Genomic DNA, 15,769 nt, shown 5'->3' on the forward strand with positions numbered 1-15,769 from the left:
GCACCAGTCCCTGGAAAAGGAAAAAGGGAGCTTTCTGTATTGAGCACCTGGGGCCCCTTCACTGCTGTGTGCCCAGGGGGCAAGCAGGAGGCAACCGGTAAGGTGAACAGTAGGACCCGTCCCGTGTGCATTCTTGGTCTGCACCTAATCAGGGAGCTGGACTTCGTGCTCTCATTATTGAGAGCAACAAGTGAGAAGAGTATGGTAGCAGCAGGGTCTCAGAAAAAAGCATAGAAGAGTGTTCCCCGTCAACTGACCATTCCCCCAGGTACTTGTTGATTGTCTCCTATAGAACAGGGTAAAATGGAAGACTCGAAGTATGTGACACAACCTTTGCTCTCAAAGTGTAAATTTAGATAAATTTATGTAAACCCAACAATGTGTATGGCTGACAGTAAGTGTGAAGGGAATTTAGAGGTTTCACTAAGAAGATTTGACCTGAACTGGGCTTTACAAAGCATGTCGAATTGAGATTAAGAGAGGGCATTCCCACTCAGCAGTATAGGATAAACAAAGATGCAAATACGGGACAAATGGATCTTACCCAAGGACTCAGGAGGAGACCAGCATGGCTAGAGTGGGCTTTGAGCTGGAAAGTCTTAAAAACAAGAATCGTTTCTTCCATCTGCCCTCAGAGCTTGCTTTCATGGATGTGCTCTCAACAAACATCTGCCCAGCACCCACTGGTTTTCTGATTCCGTCACTCACGCTCTCTCAAGAATGCCTGGTCTGCCTTCCCATTCACCGGCGTGCCTGAGAAATGGTCATACAGCGTTTGTTGGATACTCTGAACGACGAGAGGCTCATTCTCTCACATGGCAGCTTCCAGCTGTCGGTCACTTCCAGCTATTAATGAAATAAATTCTTTCCTAATTTTTAATGAAATAAATTCTTTCCTAATTTTGAGCCAAGATCTGTTACCATTTAGCCAGTTTTTTACCATTCCTCAGAACTTGAGAGGCATACACAGAAAACACGCAACTTGTTGCCTCTCCTCTATATTAAGCCTTCCAAAAACATGAGGAATTAGCATATTTCCCCTTAATTTTTCTCCCTCTAGGCTAGTGGTTTTCAACTTGAGTATGTTTCTGAATCCCTTGGAGGGTTTGTTGAATGAAGCACAGGTTGCTGGATTCCCACCCCTAGAGTTCCAGGTTCAGTAGTTCTTGGGTATAGCATGAGAATTTGTATTTCTAACAAGTTCTCAGATGCTTTGACTACCATAGCTCTGGTCTGAAGTTTTCCAGTTCGTTCAGCTCTGTTCAGAGTTTAGAGGACATTTACCAATCAGTGGAGTGGCAGGGTCCTTCTGTGGAGAAATGTTTTAAAGATATGTCCTGGTGATTAAAATCACAGGCACCCTGCTAGCTGCTATTTACCGCTGTGAATCACTTTTCTCATCTGTAAAATGGGAATAATAATAGTGCCTTCCTCGTGAAGTAGGTGTGAGAATTACAGAAGTTTGTATATGTATAGTGCTTACACTAGTGCCTGGCCTACTGTCATAACCCAGTGAACTTCAATTATTATTATAATAATGAAATATTTCCGGGCATGAGCAGCACTCATGTGTTTTTGTGTTGCTACATATAGACACCTCATTCTTGCCATATATATTATTACTTTCAAGAACTGATATTAAATTTCAGGATAAATTAGAATATACACTGTACCTGAGTAGATACTATTGCAACAGTATATACCATAAGTCAAAAAAATTTGTCATGAAAAATATATTTTTTAATTCTCACAAAATTTTACCTTCCTTTTTTCTGATTGTAAAAGATCTCTCAGCCCTTGTACTTATTACCTATATGATCTTAAGCAAATTTCTTAACTGTTTTATGCTTCATATTTCTTTTATAATAGAAAACACCCAATAAATACTAGTTCACACTGTTATTTTTATGTTAACTATTATAAAATATATCTAGAAACACAAAAAAGCCTCATGAAGAAAATTAAACTTACTCATAAATCTACCAACCAAAAAATATATTCTATTATTACTTTGGTAAGTTTTTTTCTACTTTTTTTCTTTGAAACAACTCAAAATCTGACTTTGTATACTTAGTCGCTCAGTTGTATCTGACTCTTTGCAACCCTGTAGACTGTAGTCCACCAGACTCCTCTGTCCATGGGGATTCTCCAGGCAAGAATACTGGAGTGGGTTGCCATGCCCTCCTCCAGGGGATCTTCCCAACCCAGGGATCGAACCCAGGTCCTCCCGCATTGCAGGCAGATTCCTTACCATCTGAGTGAAATTGAACTGTAATCACAATTTTCCAACTTGTTTCTTCTTCTAACTTTATGTAATGTTTATTTTCTCCTGTTATTTAAAATTCCTGAAGTTATCCCTTTAATGGTTGCCTAGTCATTTGCCATATGGTATATGGAAACACACCTAGACATTTCCTTGTTGTTGAACATTCAGTTAATGTCCAGTTGGTCACTGTAATAGATCCTGCAATAAATATCTTTTGTATAAATATATGGCCACATTTCTGTATCTGTCCTTCAAATAATTGCTATAAAATTTAAATTACATGCCCAAAGGATATGAATATTTTTGTAATGCTTGATACATATTTCCAAATTAAAAAGATGTACTTTATTTCTTAGACAAAATTCACTGTTTTGACTTACCAGAGTCTTATTGCTACTACGCTAATCTTTTAAATAACTAAATATATATTTTTCCTAAAACATCTGCTGACTTCATGAGTTTTTCAAACTATTAGCATTTTTTAAACCTTAAATATTTAAGAAGGGTTCAAATCAGAACTAAAAACATTTTCCGTGCATTGAGAGTTTAAGGAATTCTTTTAATCACTCTCTCTGTTAATGCCAAATATAGATTTTAAGGCATCTGGTGCCAAATCACATTTCAGGACTTTTCCAAATGTTATTTGTACTGTTAAATGTTAATAATCCTTTTCTGGGTATTGGGGGGAGAATGCCTTTCACACTTTTCTCTGCTTCTACCCATTTATAATAAATACTCTTTAAAAAAAAAAAAAAAAGGTCAAGTCTAGCCAAACAGGAGAGGGGTATGTGGAAAGAAATAATGGGAGTGTAAGTAGCCCCACATGGCATTTACCTTTCTGAGAAGAAGTGTCTTCTTCTCCCACATTAACTGGGAAAGTCCATTTTACATTCCCACTATCATGGGAGGCCTTACACACATAACTTATTTTCAGTTTTAACATTTCTTATCACCATCATATGAGACTGTGCTCTATATTAGAGCCATTTTTAAAAACTCAGCAGAGCAGGGAAAAGTGAAACACAAAAACAACCATTCGTTAACCTAAAATTGAAGCAAATGGGAAGTGGTTTATACTGAACCTGGGTATAACGAAGTTCAGCAGACCACCATGGCAACCTCAGACGTAACACTGCATGTATCCGAGTTGTAAAAAAAACTTCCCAGTCAGTGTCTTTCAGCCTTTCTTCTCTTTCTCTCTCTCTCTCCCCACTTCTCTGTCTGTCCCTGTCTGTCTGTCTGTCTGTCTCTCTGTCTACCCCCTCTCCCCTCCACACCCCACCCCCCAACACACACAAAGTATTACTTCCTTTTACATTGGATTTTTTTCCCCTATGGTCAGGGTAGATTAACTAACATTCAGATTAGCTCTAGTTAAAGTACAGCAGAGACACAGGATTCTGCAGGCGGCCAGGTTAGGAAGGAAGGTAGGAGCCCAGCTTCCAGAAGAGCGTGGTGGGCTCCTGCCTCCCTCTCGTCTTGGCTTCTTTCCTTCTATCCCACCTGGGCCTGGAAAGTTACAAGAAACCGCAGCTGCCTAATTACCACACCTCGTTTGGGGAGGTGAGTGTGTGTAGCTCCCTGATGTACCCTAACCGTGTACCATACCTCTGAACAGTCGAGAATTGGCTAAAGCTTGTTGGAACAATGATGTTTAGTTGCCTGTACCCTGCCTTTCCTAGACCCTTCTCATTTCTCCAATTCAATAAAAATTGACCACACATAACATTTCCCAGGAACTTTGTATATTATACAACTACTTATGTACACATATTTGCTTCTGTGTTTTCCATCTCTTAATTGAGGAAAGCTTTACGGCTCTAAAAGTTTTAATGTACATATATGAATATATGTATATATATTTGTATCTTTATACATACACTTTTAATCATGGTTAAGATATCATTTTCCCGTGCATCTGGTGCTCTGGAATTATTCTTTTAATATTGCTATTCTTCTTGGCACTGATCTAATAAGAGTTCAGAAACCTGCTAAGTAAAATCATATGTAGAAATCTTCAATACACATCTTTGTGGCTTTGGAGAAAAAGGGGAAGTGGTGCGAAACCTGGAAATGTGTACTAAAGAGAAACCCTACATTAAAAAAATTAAGTAGCTGTCTTCAACTGATAAATTAATCTTGAGATTCTAACCATAATTTTCAAAATATCAGTGCTGTAAGTGTTGCCACTTTGAAGGAACGCAGGCATGGCTGCCGCTGAACCCTGCGAGGGAGCAGCCATGTAGAGCACAGTTCCAAGGCTCAGCCATTTTGGATTTCCTTTCATCTTAGTGGCCTTTCCTCCCTGGCCACTATTAAGGATTTTCTTTTTATCAAATTTGAAGCCTATTTAACAGGCTTTTTGGTTGAAAATGAAACTATAAAAACCCACCAAGAGGATCTTTGTCTTTAGACAAAGTGAGTCCCAGATGGTTGCAGAGATTCTGTGGTTTCTGTGAGAGACAGCCAAATTCTCTCCTAAATCTCATGGGGCCCAAAGGTTCTGAAGAAAGAGCACTGAACACACATTGCCAGGCCCGGACACATCCAGAAGAGGAACAGAGTTAACTACTGCCTCAGAGCTTCCACATGTTTATTCAAAATTAGGCAATGCTGTGGCATCATAAGGCTTATCATAAGTGTCTAGTAACCCCTACATGTGCTACAGTAAATCTTGTGTGCTGATTTAGGACTCATAGTTCAGTTGACTTGTGTGTGTTTTGTTATTTTGAAAATATTGTTTTAAAAGATTACAATGGCCAGAGTATCTAGGGGGAATATAACAGTTGAGCATAGCCTGGTTTTTGCAGACGTGTCCCTACAAAAGAAGATTCTAAGGAATAGACTGTTGGTAAATAAATGTTCAAGAAATTGCTAAACCTCACTATTCAAGTAATGCAAGTTGAAGCAACAGTGACTTTAATTTTTGGTCTATCAATCTAGCAGATTTGTCCGGGATAAATAATAGTTCATAAATAATTGTTAATATATTTATAAGTAACAGTTTTTTTTTAATGGTGGTTACAAAGTGCTCCTAATGACATAGGAAAATGTATCAATTAGGATGCTTTCACCATGACATTACAAAAATAGGCTTTTTAATCTTCATAGCAAATTAATGAAGCAGATACTATTGTTCGTATTTTAAGGCAGGTTCAGTGTTGAGTAGTTACTTAGGCGCTCAGTACTCTATCTGCTTCTCTGTTGTCCTCTTGAGTTTGCCTTCCTGGCCTCAAGATAGCTGCAAAATCTATATCCTTTCCTAATATCTTCCATGGCAGAAAAAAAGGAGGGTTTTCTCTTCTCAAATTGTCTCCCTTATTATCAAAGAGTAAAATCTTTCCCAGAAACTTTTAGCAGCCTTCCTTTTTGTATTATTTGCCAAAACAGAGCCCCATGTTCACCACTAATCATTAGCAGTGGGGGAATGGAGTTACCAGGTTTAGCATGTACCAACTGTGATACAGCCTTTAGGGGTCTTGAGAGGTGTCCACCTTCCCTGAGGACTGGGCTGCTTTTTGAGGCCTAAACCAAATCAGTGATTTTGACAGCAAAAGAAATGGAAAGACTAACAAAGGAAAAGAAGTTATTTGGAATGGAACCACTGGTTTCTGCTATAATACATTATCTCATGATGAGCAACCTTAATTCTCTTTATATTGTTTCTGTTTTCTTAATAGGTAGGTACTGATTTTATGAGATACAGACTATCATGGTAGTGATCAACACAGACTCTGGACCAGACAGTCGGGGTAACATCAGGCCAATTATTCAACATCTCTCTGCCTCTGTTTTCTCCTTGTTAATATGAGGACTCTTTATAGCACCTGTTTTATGTAGTTATTTTGAAAATAAGAGATAATTTGTGAAAATACTTATTAGGTTCTCCAAAAAGGAAAAAAATAGAACAAATAGGGTGTGTCTTTGTGTTTGTGTGTGTACACACACATATACTTGTATGTATGTATATACATACACACATAGAGAAGGGGAAAGAGAGAGTTACTATAAGTTGGCTCACATGATTATGGAGGCTGAGAAGTCCTAAGATTCGCAGTCTGCAGGTTGGAAGACCAGAAGAACTGATGTGTAGTTCCAGTCTGAAAGCCAGCAGGCTAGCATACCAAGAAGAGCTGATGTTTCAGTTGTTTCCAAAGGCTGGAATAGACCAGCGTCCAGCTCAAGCATGAGGCAGGAAGAGTTGCCTCCTGACCCAGGCTCTCCGTTTTTTCAGGTGTTCAGCTGCTAGGATGAGGCCCACCAGTTACGGAGAGCAATCTGCTTTAGAACGTCTACCAATTCGAATATTAATCTCATCTAGAAACACCACACACACACACCCGGCGTAATGTGTGGCCAAAATATCTGTGTACCCATGGCCCATTCAAGTTGACACATAAAATTAGACCTTAGAGCTAGATCATATCCTTAGACTTTAAAATATGGCATATATGTATTACTTATTATATATTTTGTAACCTGGAAAAATATTACAAATAAGGAAAACTATATCTGAATGTCCTGTCTTCCTCAACCATGGTGAAAACTCATATTACACAGGGATTTGCTTTCTAAAAGTATTTACTGCATCAGTTTCCAGCAAAAGAGATATTAATATTTCTTAATGCCTGCACTGAATTATATGCTTAACTGGATGAAAAGTTAAATAATTCTCAGGATTAATGGATAATTCTGTGTGTTTTATAAAGATAAATGCTTCTACACTATAAGAAAAATGTGAATAAGATAAAATATAATTCAGCATATAAGTGAAAAGTTGTTTGTATTATCAGTTTATACAGAGATCTTGTATTGCATAAGAGTGCAATTTATCACACTCTTTATTAAGATATTTGCTTTATTGTGGGTGGTCGGAAACCAAACCTGCAATATCTCCCAAGTTTGCTTTATTTCCAGTTCATGGAGTCTGAATTGATGGAAGTCTTATTGATTGAGCAGTTGATTGATTGTTTTTTGTTTGTTTTTAGATTATCATCTGTGGAAGACAGATCATCTGTAGTTACTTGTCTCAAAGCATAGAGTTAAAAGTGGTTCAGCATTACATTGGTCAAGATGGACAAGCTGTAGTTCGAGAACATTTTGACTGCCTCACAGCCAAACAGAAATTGCCTTCGTACATACTAGAAAACAGCGAACTGACTGAGTTGTGTGTGAAGGCCAAAGGAGATGAAGACTGGTCGAGAGACGTGTGCCTGGAATCCAAGGCCCCTGAGTATAGCGTCGTCATTCAGGTGTGAGAAGTAGCACAATCCAGAACAGAGCAACTTTAAAATTTTAAAGTTCTCATTATGTTCTTCATTCAGTGTAGCACTTAATTTATTAGTAAATGATAGGTACAAAAGAGGGGAGGCCTGAAATAATATGCAAAGACTTTGAATATTACTTCTCAAACTTTTTCCTCCCCATCCCACGACGACACATTTGTATCAGTTCCAGTAGTTCCTGTAGCCAAGACTCTACCCTTCCAGATGGAGATGAGTTATTATCTTGAAAAAGATTCTGATGCTCTAGGGCTTTGAAGGGATGGGAGGGAAAAAAGAGTGTCCTCCCCACTTGAGAAGCTTTATGATGACCTGATACTTTTTTTATCTCTTTCTCAATCTCCACCATCATCACTTCCATTCCCACGAAGCACAAATCTCTCTTTCAGTCTCCCACTCACTTTCAGTCACTCCACATACAAATCCCTTCATCTTTATGGAAATAATTGGCCCCATTGACTCACTGCACGATCACTTTATGCCATAGTGAAGTCTGTTTTTGCTTAGGTATTCTTTTTTTTAATGGCTTTTTTCAATAACTTAAAATTTTTTATCATTCAAACTGATATTATATCTATGCCTTATTTTGATTAACTAGTAAACTGTTCAGTGTTTAATAGAACTCTTCTGTCTCTCATGTGCAGGTGCCATCTTCAAACAGCTCCATTATTTATGTCTGGTGCACAGTTTTGACTTTAGAACCCAGCTCTCAAGTGCAGCAGCGAATGGTGAGTGCTTTCAGATCCTAAAATATGGCATACGACTTTGACCTTTCCTGTTCTGAAATAAATTAAGGTCAGAGTGACCCAGGGAAGAGATTTATTACAAGTTTGTCTCAGCATCAAACAGCTGGAATACTGCAACAAAGCAAATATGAAAGTTGTTCTGTCCTTTTATTTTTATAGATTGTGTTCAGCCCTCTTTTTATCATGAGGAGTCATCTTCCAGACCCCATTATCATACATTTGGAGAAAAGGAGTCTGGGATTGAGTGAAACACAAATTATTCCAGGAAAAGGACAGGAAAAACCACTGCAAAACATAGAACCTGACCTTGTACATCACCTAACATTTCAAGCAAGGTACTGGGAAAATCCTTAACTTTTTCCTCAAATTCAGAAGAAAAGGTACCTTGTCCTGTCAAGGGGGGCAAGAAAGGATAGAGTTTTTTGTGTGATTTCTTATGAGAATGTTATTTTTAAATTGCCTTGCCTAGTGTTCTCCTGTTCTCTTCTGTAGTTGAAGATAAAATTCAGCCGCGTTCAAAATGAAAAAGAGGGATGATCAGAAAATCTAATTGACAACATAATTTCTGTAGAGGAACGAGAGAGCTCCACCCTAGCACTGGGGAGGAAAGTCCCAGATCATTCCCCAAACTGTTTCATCATCCCTGAAGCACCAAAAATTGACTTGCTCTCACCAAAAAAAAAAAAAAAAAAACACACACACATTGGTTTATAATACATCTGATAATCATTCTCGTTTTTCCTTTCCATTTCCTAGAGAAGAGGATGACCCTTCACACTGTGCTGTTCCCATCTCAACATCCCTCATTAAGCAGATAGCCACTAAGATACACCCCGAAGGCACAGTCACTCAGATACTTGATGAGTTCTACGGGCCAGAGAAGTTCCTTCAACCCACATGGCCCTATAATAAAAAGGACTCTGACAGGTAAGGGGCTTCCCTGATAGCTCAGTTGGTAAAGAATCTGCCTGCAATGCAGGAGACCCTGGTTTGATTCCTGGGTCAGGAAGATCCCTTGGAGAAGGGAAATGCTACCCACTCCAGTATTCTGGGATTCTCTTGTGGCTCAGCTGGTAAAGAATCTGCCTGCAATGCAGGAGACCTAGGTTCAATCCCTGGGTTGGGAAGATCCCTTGGAGAAGGGAAATGCTACCCACTCCAGTATTCTGGCCTGGAGAATGCCATGAACTGTATAGTCCATGGGGTCACAAAAAAGTCGGACATGACTGAACAACTTTCATTTAAACTTTTCACTTTCTGACTGTTTTTCCATGAACATTTCTCAATATTAAAGGAATGAACGTTCACAAAAATGTTAGATTCCCCAGAAAACATTTTAAAAAAGAAAATGTTTGCATCTATCTGTCACATTCTGACCTTTTATCTCCTAGTAGATGTATTCTGTAAATTGCTTCATTCTTAATCTAGAACATAATTCCATGAAAAGTTTCTTCCTCCTGGATGCAAATTTGGCATTTCATGACTCTGATGTGAAGAGGTACCATAGGAGCGTTGTATGTCTGGAATTCTTAAACACATTTCATGAGTCCTGAAGTCATCATGTTTCATTGAGTCTTTTGGATGTGGTATTTGGCACAGGAATGAGCAACTGAGCCAGTGGGACAGCCCAATGCGAGTGAAGCTGTCAGCCTGGAAGCCATATGTGAGGACCTTATTGATAGAATTGCTACCGTGGGCCCTGCTTATCAATCAGTCCAAGTGGGACCTCTGGCTGTTTGAGGGAGAGAAGATTGTTCTACAGGTTCCTGCTGGCAAAATTATTATCCCTCCTAATTTTCAGGTACTATAACTCTTTTTTTAAACTAGTAGGAATTCTTTTCTTTCAACAACCATCTTTTATTCTGAGGTTACATTTATGTTCTTAACAGACTCAATCAGTTGTGGAAAACTGTCCTCCTAGATGCATATGTAAGGGGTATGGAATGTTCTTTGATATTCAAAGACATCTCAGATGTCTTTTTTTTTTTCCCCCACCCATCAGCAGTATTCACGCTTGAGTTATCATTAAATTCGATAACTTGTACTAGTTGCATTCTCATTTCCATTCCTCAACAGGATGTTTGACAAGTATTAGGACTGCTCTACTCAGGATATGTTAAGAAAATAGAGCTGTATGCTGTGCTAAGCTACCCTCTAGATGTTTTTGTAGTTTTTATAGAAACTCTCATAGACTTGCAAGATGAATAAGAAGATTTCTGAACAGCCTTTTTTGTCAGGCCCCTTTTCCTTTATAAGTGGACTTGCCTGTCCATAATCTTGGATGCCCACCTGTTATTGATAACAACATAGAATCATTACTAACAAGGGGGAAAAAAATCTGGTTGTAAAACAGAACTTCATAGGAAGATTTTATATTTCATCACAAGAGAACTTTCTTGATAAGGCTAGCCCAGTTCCAAGAAAGCATATAAATCTGTAAGAGAATAGGGTACATGGAATTCCTAAATAAAATGTTTTTCTGATATGGAAGAATTTGAGAGTCCTTTTCTTTTAGCTCCAGTTTATAAACATCTTTATTCAATTGCATTTTTTCTTTTTTAAAAAAATAATCATATGATGTTACCTTATGGCATCGGAATGTTGACCTCCATGTACCTAATATTGCATATTATTCTTTTATCAAATAAAATGAAACCTTCAGTTTCTAAGCCTTTGGTATTTATAGGGTAGTCCCAGTTTGGGTTGATGTTTTTTCCCTCCTTCCATAAATACAAATTCCACTGTGATTCAAAGAAGGCATTGGGAAGTGAAATAAAAGGTATGTTGCCATTACCAAAAAAAAGTAAAAAGGGTGTGGTTGCCTAGGTAGACCTATAATAGAAAAAATTCCTATGAATTGAGGTAAAAATATCAAAGTTAAGAAAACTTTTATAATTGAAGCATTATTTTTCCAGGAAGCTTTTCAAATTGGAATATACTGGGCAAATACGAACACTGTGCACAAGTCAGTAGCCATTAAACTGGCCCACAACCTGACCTCTCCAAAGTGGAAAGACGGAGGCAATGGTGAAGTTGTGTCTTTGGACGAAGAAGGGTTTGTTCATGCTGAAATAAGACTTGGTGCTTTCCCAGGACATCAGAAGGTAGGGTCAAAGCCTCTCAAAGTCTGCTTGGCTCTTGGCTGGGATGGGGAGTAGTAGGGGGTCAGGGTGGAGCTGGGAATAACATGCCATCCCCTCAACTTGTTTAAAATGAGCCTTCCTTTTTCTTTTCTAATCCCTTTTTAGTATTATATGTTCCAAACAGTTTATAATAGTGCAACACATGATTTCTTAGACCTTTCTGTTTTACAAGGTTTCTTTTTTCCTTTCCTTTACCAGTGATAAAAGCTGTGTCACATAATTTATCCAATAACCACTCTATTTCAGAACACTCAGCAGTCACTTGATTTATCGTATGTGGAGGGAAAAAAGAACTTATTCCAAAATATCCACAAATTGTACTTGGCCTCCTCATTTTAGAGCAGGAAGTAGAGTTGCTAACATTCTGGGTTTTGAGTGAAAGGACAGAGGCTCCTGCAAGAAAGGTTATATTTCTGGAAAGGGTATCCTGAGTGAAAGGATGTAGGTTGATCTGATTCTCCCATAGAACCAACGTTTTAAGAGGGAGTTGATTCTTTACATACATACATACTTATAAAGATGCTAATGCTGGAAAAGACGGAAGGCAAAAGGTGAAGGGAGTGGTAGAGGATGAGATGGTTAGATAGCATCACTGACTCAATGGACCTGAACTTAAGCAAACTCCGGGAGATAGTAGAGGACAGAGGAGCCTGATGTGCTGCAGTCCATGGAGTCACAAAGAGTCAAAAATGATTTCGTGACTGTACAACAACAATTTATTTATTTTTGGATGTCCTAGGTGTTCGTTGCTGAGCGAGCTTTTCTCTTGTTGCAGCAAGCCGGGGCTGCTCTCTCGTTGTGGTGCAGGGACTTCTCATTGTGGTGGCTTCTCTTGTTGAGGAGCATGGGTTCTAGGGTGCTCAGGCTTCAGTAGTTGCAGCACATGGCTCAGGAGTTGTGGCTCCCCACCTCTGGAGCACAGGCTCAACAGTTGGGCACAAGCCTAGTTGCTCCGAGGCATGTGGGATCTTCCCAGACCAGAGATCAAACCAGTGTGTCTTCAGACCAGAGATCAAACCAGTGTGTCTTGCATTGGCAGACAGATTCTTTACCACTGAGCCATGAGAAAAGCTCTGGGAGTAGTGTTCTTGAACAGGGATCTGGTACCCATGTTTATGAAGATAAACGCCAAAAAAAGATGCATAAATCAGTTACTTAAATATAAGTGGTATGTGCTTTCAACATGAATCTTTTCTAAGTAGTATATGAAGGCCAGTTAAGCTGAATAATAGACTAACGAATCACATTAAACTGCAGCACCATAGTATACCATCTAGAAATCTCATGCTGTGCTTAATGGTATCTTCGTCATTGTGGCTGTCCCAAGTCAGAAAAAGAAAGGGCACTCTATCAGAGTTGTGTAATTCAGAGTGCTCTTTCTCTGAGGAGAAGTCAGATTTTGACAGGCATCTTTGAAGAGCCTCTTAAAAAAGGTTAGGGTCATTTGGTGACTTCTTAAAAATAAATTTCTCTGATACAAAGAAGTTGATCTTCAGTATTCAAGGCTGGTATCCATTTCCTCAAAGTTGTCTGGGCAACATATGTTTATCCTCTGCCGGCCAAAATTCTGTAACATGGGTGTGAATGGCAAAGGGCTGTAAGCATGAATCACCCAAAATTGAATAGTTGTAAGTTGAGAACTACCATCAAAACCTGGAAAGTTATGATTCACAGTCAAACACCCAGTACCTCCAGAAGTGGCCACATAAATACAGATAAATGTTCGTGCATGAATGAATGAATGAGCTGTTGGAAAATATATCATTATATCTCTTTTTTCTTCAGTAGTGATTCTCAAGCTTCTTAGTCTTTAGACCCCTTTATACTCTTAAAAATACTGAGGACCCCCAAAACACTTTTGTTTGTGTGGGTTATATCTATTTGATTTTTGTCAAATTAGAAATTAAAATATAAAAAATTTTAAGCATGAGAATTCACAAATATTTCTTTAGCCATAAGAATGATGACATCATCCTATGATGACATATCTGTGATGATGTCATAGAACCTCTGGAAAACTCCACTGTATGCTTATGTGAAACAGTGAAAAAGACAAATGGCATCTTAGTATTATTTTTAAAGTAGTTTTGACCTTGGGGCCTCCTGAAAGGTCAAAGACCACAGCCCGAAGTGTTCCCAGACCATACTTGGAGAACGTTACCACTTACTAGATGGATATCTTTAGGCAAGTAATGTCTTCTCTGAGCATCGGTTCCTCATACAATGTGGTGGGACAGTGAGATGAGACACACGGTGGCTAAGGGCAGCACCAGGGAACCAGTCTACATGGCTTCTAATTCCAACCCCTAGACCCTCTTTATCTTTGTGACCTAGGGCAAGTTGCTTACCTTTGTGTCTCATTCTTTCTCTTATGTAAAATGAGAATAATAGTAGCTACCCCATAGAGGTGTAGTAAGGATTCTGTGAGTTAATATGCATAAAATACTTTAAACAGGAGCACAAGAATGCAGTATATAAGGGGTATTGTTACTGTTTGCTTCATTGTTGTCCTCATCATTAAAGTGCTCAGAACTCCCCTTGGCCCTTGTACACATTCAGTGAGTTAGCTGCTACCATGGGTGTGAGACGGAATACTGGACTGAGTGCTTTAGTGGCATCTGACTAGTGGCATCTGTTTATGTGTAAGCGCTTTTTATAAATAAATATTTTGTGAGGAGATAGGTTAAATAACTCGAAAACAAGTCTCTGTCACTCTTAAGGCAGAGGTAACCAGCGTGCTAAAGCACCCTATTGAAGAGTAGTGATCCCTTCTAGTGACCAAGACAATTTTGAGACTGAAAGGGAACTCTACTAAATACTCTGGAACAAAAGATAAAATTGATACTGTCCTGGGCAAACCGGTAGATAAAATGACCTTTAAAAAATGTTATTATCATGATAGTGTGTACCATCGAGATGTCTAGACAGTACTTCATACATAGTTAAATGTGATTCCTTACTCTATTATTTTAACTGGCGTCCATATACTACTTAGAAAAGACTCATGCTGAAAAGCACATACCACTTATATTTAGTTAAATAACTGATTTAAGTATGTTTTTTGCATTTATCTTCATAAACATGGGTACCAGATCCGTATAATTCACTCTGAATTGCACTACTCTGATGAAATACCCCTTCTTTTTCTGACTTGGGACAGCCAAAATGATGAGGTGGCCACATAAATATATATTAAAAAAAAGAAGTTTTTATATACCATATGATAGTTAAAGAATTACTCTTTGCTTAATTGTTCTGCAGTTGTGCCAGTTCTGCATTTCCTCCATGGTACAGCAAGGCATACAGATTATTCAGATTGAAGATAAGACTACAATAATCAATAACACACCGTATCAGATATTTTATAAGCCACAATTAACTGCCACCAAACCCCACTCTGGAAAGGAGGTAAGCCATGAATTTGTTTAATCTATAAGTTTTCTTAAATCAGTAATGGTAAGGATCAACTTTTTTTTTAACCCAGAACAGAGCAAAATCTAACACCAAATATAGGTGAAGGATTCATTTCTTTGTACTTTCATTAAAACCATGGTGTCATGATAAGCGCTTCCAAGGTCATTAACAAGGAGACAGGCTCCCAAGCAGCAGATCCGGACGCCCTGGCGGCTGCAGGCTGCCAGCACATCTGCCAGCGCTCCTAACGCCCTGGCGGGAAGCTGGCCTCAGGGCTGGCTGCGAGGCTGCAGAAAAGAACATCTGCCTCGCAGAGAAGCCGTGTGTGCAGAAGGCTTAGCCCCAACAGAGCCCCAGATCTGGGAGCACTGAGCTCTGTCCAGGAGGAGAGGAAATGTGAAAATGTACCAGCTCATTTATGTTAGCATCTCTGTGGCAGAATATGCAGAAAATGAATCCAAGAAGGATTTTTTTTTCTTTTTACTCTATGCTTTATACAGTTCAGATGAACAGTTTTATTTTAAGAGAGTAGGAGATATTTTAAAAGGATTTACAAACAGAATATGCTAAGTGGTATGCTATTGTTTTATGCTGTTGAAACTGTCACGCAGAAAAGTATTATTTTTCTTTACTTTCATCCTCATTTATTGTTAGCCCGTACTTGCAGCTCCTAAAAATTACATTAGAACAATACACTAGGATGAAAGTCTAACTCTTCTAAGCCTGCAGTGCATTATAGGATTTATAAAAATGGCAGATTAATAGAATTTCATCTTGGTTCATTGAAGTATTGATTTAAAATACATAGGTGACCAGAAGCCCCATGTTGGGAAATAGAGGTCAACAGTAATTGCATGGTAGGTGAGGATTTGAGGGAAAAAACCAGCGTGTGCCCTGAAAATTTTCCCAGTTCTCCCC

The 15,769-nt window shown here is 38.7% G+C and overlaps 1 protein-coding gene across 6 annotated transcripts in view; it reads left to right on the forward strand.

The window, feature by feature from the left end:
• VPS13B (vacuolar protein sorting 13 homolog B) overlaps nt 1-15,769 on the forward strand; it is a 786,697-nt gene that overhangs the window by 719,850 nt on the left and 51,078 nt on the right. For 5 of the 6 annotated variants that reach the window (XM_018058289.1, XM_018058286.1, XM_018058288.1 and 2 more), the window contains 7 exons: nt 7,255-7,518; nt 8,193-8,276; nt 8,454-8,629; nt 9,051-9,221; nt 9,894-10,095; nt 11,210-11,398; nt 14,699-14,845. In XM_018058289.1, the coding sequence (XP_017913778.1) occupies nt 7,255-7,518; nt 8,193-8,276; nt 8,454-8,629; nt 9,051-9,221; nt 9,894-10,095; nt 11,210-11,398; nt 14,699-14,845 (1,233 nt within the window). Of the gene's footprint in view, nt 1-7,254; nt 7,521-8,192; nt 8,277-8,453; nt 8,630-9,050; nt 9,222-9,893; nt 10,096-11,209; nt 11,399-14,698; nt 14,846-15,769 lie in introns of those variants that run through there. The other variant, XM_018058291.1, reaches the window with a different exon arrangement.

The sequence above is a fragment of the Capra hircus genome, chromosome 14 (genome assembly GCF_001704415.2).
Source record: "Capra hircus breed San Clemente chromosome 14, ASM170441v1, whole genome shotgun sequence".
Lineage (NCBI taxonomy): Eukaryota > Metazoa > Chordata > Mammalia > Artiodactyla > Bovidae > Capra > Capra hircus.